This window comes from Solanum dulcamara, chromosome 5 (assembly GCF_947179165.1).
Source record: "Solanum dulcamara chromosome 5, daSolDulc1.2, whole genome shotgun sequence".
NCBI classification, from domain to species: Eukaryota; Viridiplantae; Streptophyta; class Magnoliopsida; order Solanales; family Solanaceae; genus Solanum; species Solanum dulcamara.
This window is the reverse complement of record NC_077241.1, coordinates 51,401,522-51,407,509: the sequence shown is the minus strand read 5'-3', so window position 1 is coordinate 51,407,509 and position 5,988 is coordinate 51,401,522. Positions and strand designations below refer to the sequence as shown.

General features: G+C 29.1%; 1 protein-coding gene across 1 annotated transcript; it reads right to left on the bottom strand.

Annotated features, from left to right (window-relative positions):
• Nucleotides 1-1,351: 1,351 nt before the first annotated feature.
• LOC129890590 (uncharacterized) lies at nucleotides 1,352-3,130 on the bottom strand. The gene is made up of 2 exons (XM_055966114.1): nucleotides 2,438-3,130; nucleotides 1,352-2,179 (listed from the first exon to the last, which is right to left on the bottom strand). The coding sequence occupies exons 1-2, from the start codon at nucleotides 3,128-3,130 to the stop codon at nucleotides 1,352-1,354; spliced, it is 1,521 nt and encodes a 506-aa protein (XP_055822089.1).
• Nucleotides 3,131-5,988: the final 2,858 nt, after the last annotated feature.

The window sequence follows — 5,988 nt, the reverse complement described above, 5'->3', positions numbered from 1 at the left end:
TCCGAGTACCATCAAAATGAAGAAAGTTATTTTTATATCAACAGTTAAAATATTGTATATTAACAGTAGATACATTGTTCTAAGGACCCTCATTTATTCGTTGGTCTCCTTTGTCCTCCTATATAAAAGGCATTTATTTTCAGTTTTTAAGCAGAAGTTTTTACATTTCCTTCTCTCCTCTCCCTCTCTCTTGTACACAACCTTCATTGTAAAATATCCAGCTTGAAGAAATAAAGTTTGAAATTCGGAACAGCCTTCGGTTCAAGGTATTTTAATTTGCAGACTTTAGTTTTTATACTTCCCCATAGTCATGACTATGTCCGGCTAGAAATCTCATATCTATGCCAGATATCTAAGTTATATAATATATGCATCATGAAAGAACCAGACTCAGTTAAAATATATGAGATTTTATCATAGTTCTATGACTTGGTTCTAAAATGGTGGTACAGTCGATTTCGGTACTACTCTATTAATCAAGCCTAGCAAGCAGTGGTGGTGTAAGTCTCCATTAAAAGGAGAAGAAAAAGGGACAGTATTTCACACTGTTAGAACTGCTAGTTGCCGGATTAATAATAGTATAGATCGAACTATCTGACAAGGCCCTTAATCAGGTGAAAAGTTTCCATATAGCCATGAACTAAATAAAACCTTTCATATTTTGATTTTATCCTTGCTAACTGCAAGTTTAAGGATATAATTTCAAGCAAGATCTGGATGGTCGTGCGGACTATCGTCAGCCTTATAGATCCTGGTTGCGATGGTATCAGAAGTGGGATATACCCTAGAAGAAAAGATTTTGTGTTTATGTCGCATATATTATAATAGTTTCTGGGATAAATTAACTAGAAAAGATCCCAAAATTAAGCAAGCCTATGGCCAATCTCTATTTTTAGTTTATCCACTTCGGTTTTTAAATCATCTAAAGAAGTATCTCTTACTACAGTATCAGTCTTTATATCAAGACGAGCAAGAACTTCTGTTAAAGAATAAGGTTTAACTCCTACTCATATTCAATGTCCTACAGAAGCAAAAGATAGATTTTAACTCTTAAAGGGTTACCTGAAACTTTTCTAGCTGCACTAAGAGATGCTAGGAATTTAAATTTTAGACAATCATTAATGGGTTCAATTGAATCAACTGTGGAGTATGGTCCAGTTTACTTCAATACACAATTTAATCTGCAATTATCTTTGTCAGATGTTAATATTCTTGATGCTTTAACATTAAATGTTAAAAGTCATGGTTATAACTATGTTCCAGGTTTTGAACTTATATGTTTATCTCATAGAATTTATTTCAAATTATTATCCACATTATATCCTAGATGTAAATTATATGATACTTCTAATCAGACTATATTCTTATTATTATTGTTATTATTATTGTTATTATTATTGTTGTTATTATTATTATTCTTATTATTGTTATCATTATTGTTATTATTATTGTTATTATTGTTATTGTTATTATTCTTATTACTATTATTATTATTATTATTATTATTATTATTATTATTATTATTATTATTATTATTATTATTATTATTACTATTATTACTATTACTATTATTAGTATTGCTATTATTATTACTATTACTATTACTATTACTATTACTATTACTATTACTATTACTATTATTATTATTATTATTATTATCATTATTATTATTATTATTATTACTATTATTATTATTATTACTAATATTATTATTACTATTATAATTATTATTACTATTATTATTACTATTACTATTACTATTATTATTACTATTATTATTATTACTATTACTATTATTATTACTATTACTATTATTATTACTATTATTATTATTATTACTATTATTATTACTATTATTATTATTAATATTACTATTATTAGTATTATTATTACTACTATTATCATTACTATTATTATTATTATTACTATTACTATTATTATTATTATTGCTATTATTAATATTATTATTGCTATTAATATTATTATTATTGCTATTACTATTATTATTATTATTATTATTATTATTATTATTATTATTATTATTATTATTATTATTATTACTACTACTACTATTATCATTACTATTATTATTATTATTACTATTACTATTATTATTATTATTATTGTTATTACTATTATTATTATTGATATTAATATTATTATTATTATTATTATTATTATTATTATTATTATTATTATTATTATTATTATTACTACTACTACTACTACTACTACTACTACTACTACTATTCTTATTACTACTACTATTACTATTATTATTATTATTACTACTATTACTATTACTATTATTACTACTATTATTATTACTAATATTACTATTACTATTAGTACTAATATTATTATTACTATTTTTATTATTATTTGTATTATTACTATTATTATTATTGTTGTTGTTGTTGTTATTAGTATTATTATTATTATTATTATTATTATTATTATTATTATTATTATTATTATTATTATTACTATTATTATTATTATTACTATTACTATTATTATTGCTATTACTATTACTATTACTATTTTTACTAGTACTACTACTACTATTATTATTATTATTATTATTATTATTATTATTACAATTATTACTATTATTATTATTAGTATTATTATTACTATTGTTACTATTACTATTATTATTACAAGTATTACTATTATTATTACTATTATTACTATTACTATTACTATTACTATTACTATTACTATTACTATTACTATTATTATTATTACTATTATTATTATTATTATTACTATTATTACTATAATAATAATAATTATTATTATTATTATTATTATTATTATCATTATTATTATTATTATTATTACTACTACTACTACTATTATTATTATTATTGTTATTATTATTATTAATATTATTATTATTATTATTATTATTATTACTATTATTATTATTGTTATTATTATTATTATTTTTATTATTTCTATTATTATTATTATTATTATTACTATTATTATTATTATTATTACTATTACTATTATTATTATTATCATTATTATTTCTTTTTCTTCTGCTTGTGATGGTCCATTGCCTATGGTTCCGGACTGTGGGATTAGGCTTACTTACTGGTGGGTTGATAGTAGGTGTCATCATGATTTGAGAAATCAGTTCGTGATAGAATGAGGTTTGGATAATGTGCTTACTATTATAGTTGATAATTCTAATTCTAATGATGTTACGGTGAAAGAAATATCTAAGCAACTGAGTAATTGGGGAACTAACATAATGGGGGGTGAACACCTTCATGTGAGGTGTATGGCACATATTCTTAATCTTATAGTGTGCAAGTGTTATGCCCCGTACTTTTGTACTTTGAACACTTCTTAAACTTCTTAAAGGTTGCCCTGTGACCCAGGTTATCTACAACCTTACCAAATAAATCCAAGGAAGGGAGAATGTGATGCCCCATAAGAGGGAAGATTAGATATAGGTCTAGAGGGACTTGGAAGGAGTTGGGGGGCCAAATAATGAGTCGTGGTATGCAATCTACTTGCGTAAGTTATCAACTTGGATGTCCTACATACTCAAGTTACTTGAGTACACGTTGCGCTTAAATAGTGAGGAATACATAAGCTCTTAAAGTGAGATGAGATTACGAACCCACGAAAGAGGCGAAAGGAGGCGTAGCACCTACTTGAAAGCAAGCAGGTGATGCACCTACTTGTACTAAGTAGGTGATGCACCTACTTGGACCAAGTAGGTGACATACCTACTTGAGGTGGGTCCTATGCTGCCACGTGGCAGCCTTGGAGTGGTGGCATGGTTTGGGTGGTCCAATAAAGATTAGACACGTGTCACCCTTAGGGGTTTAACACGTGTCACATCTTAAGATGTTGTATATAAGGACCATTTGATGACTAATGCATCATAAAGTCATCTTTTACACTTAGAACAAATAAGGAAAAGTTGAAAGAAAAACCTAGCAAGCCAAAGGGAGAGTTACGGGTTTGGCCCTGTCAAGGTAAGGTTCTGACTTTCGTTCTATGAATTAATTATTTAAGATATTCTACGGTGATATAATGGTTTTTAATAATGAAAAAATTCGGTTTGGGGCAGCAAGGAAAGGTGACGAGCAGTCCACTACTTTTCAGTGCGATTAAGGAACTTCCGAGGAGAGTTTATGCAAGTTTTGAATAAGGTAAGGTCTTCTCTTTCAAAGTGGAGTTAATAATGTTTTTATGGAGTGTATTATAGGTGTTAAATGAAGTTGGAAGTAGTAAAAATGTATAATTATGCTTGGCGTTAGAAACAAACTAAATTAAAGTCATTTTAGTTAAGTCGAAGTCGAGTAATGTGTTGTGATTGTGGTGCTTTGGATTGGAGGGTTTGGTGGTATGTTGTAGGGATGGAACATGGTCCAAAATAGGGTGTGGGTTCTTCTGGTTGCAGCCACATGACCCTTCGTTTCATGTGGTTAAAGGTTTTATGAAATAGAGATTAAAAACCCTGTTTTGTTATCAAAGTTTTAAATGAGTTGTTTGGGGTTTGTATTGCGTAATGTTGAAATGGGTTACTTGTATATGTGCTGCTTATTATTGTTGGTTGTTGGATGTGCTTATCAAGGATGTAACTAGAAGTTTGGATAGGGCAAGTTATAGGGGAAGTGCTGCCTGATTTCCGTTAACTTCTTTACCTATTAGTAAACTACTTGAGAAAGACACATAAAGAAATGATTCCTAGAGATGCTTGGTTATAGTTTGAGAAGCTGGAAGGCTGAATGTTATTAATGTCAGTATTACCTTCGTGTTAAATAGATTTAGAAGGCAACGAAGCAAGAGTGGGGATGATTACTCTATAAAAGGTATGTGAAGCTATCTCTTCCTTTCTTTTGGCATGCCTTCAAGTTAAGTAATGAATGATATGAGGCTAGAGGTCATTCCATTGTTAAGTCCTTTATATAACTCATGATTTGTATTTACTCATGAATGTAAAAGCTCTATAAGAATAAAAGTCTTTAATTGCATAAACTATATGCATCATCTTGATACGTGCCTCTGATACCTGAGACTTCACTTGATAAGATTCCTACTAACCGTTAGAGGGTACTTAAGACGACTGCTACCCTGATATTCAAATGAGGGTTCACTTGATTACTCGGTTGAGCCTTGAATGATAATTTAGTTACATATGGTTATGCGTTGCTTTGCTCGCGCACACAGTAATACATCTTTCACCGAGTCCTAGGTTGGCTATAATATATGTATATGATTATGTGATATGTGGATCGAGCCATAGCTCCTTGGCATTGTTGTATGATATGTATGTATACGGATCGGGCCGTCGTACCTCGATATTATTACGTAATATATGGATTGAGCTATCGTACCTAGGCATTATTATGCAATATATGGATCGGGCCATCATACCTCGGCATTGCTATATGAGATACAGATCGGGCCGTCATTCCTCGATATTATTATACGATATGTGGATTGGGTCGTCGTCCCTCGACAGGTACTTTCTATATACATGGATCGGATTGTATGTTCCACAACTCTAATAATACACATGTGCTCATGATATTAGAATGATGTAATTGTTACACCAAGTCCCTGAACGGGCAGGTACAGTACGTGATAATAATATGTATGACTTTATTTTATAAGATGCAGGTACAGTAAATGGCTAAACATTATACTTTTTCCTGCATCCCTTTTTTAACTGTAATTTTTCACATAATGTTGTATTCTTACATACTCAGTACATGTGTCGTACTAACCCCCTCTTTCTAGGAGGTTGCATTTCATGCCCGCAGGTGCAGACACAGGTTTTGGGAGTCCACCATCTTAAGATTCCGCTCATCCAATTTGGAAGAAGCTCCATTATATAGGAGCCTAGTTTTTGGTACTGACCCTTGATGTATATATTTACTTTCGTTTATTCAAAGGTATGGCGGGGGACTTGTCCCGCCATATGTTATTGTCACTACTCTTAGAGGTCTGTACACA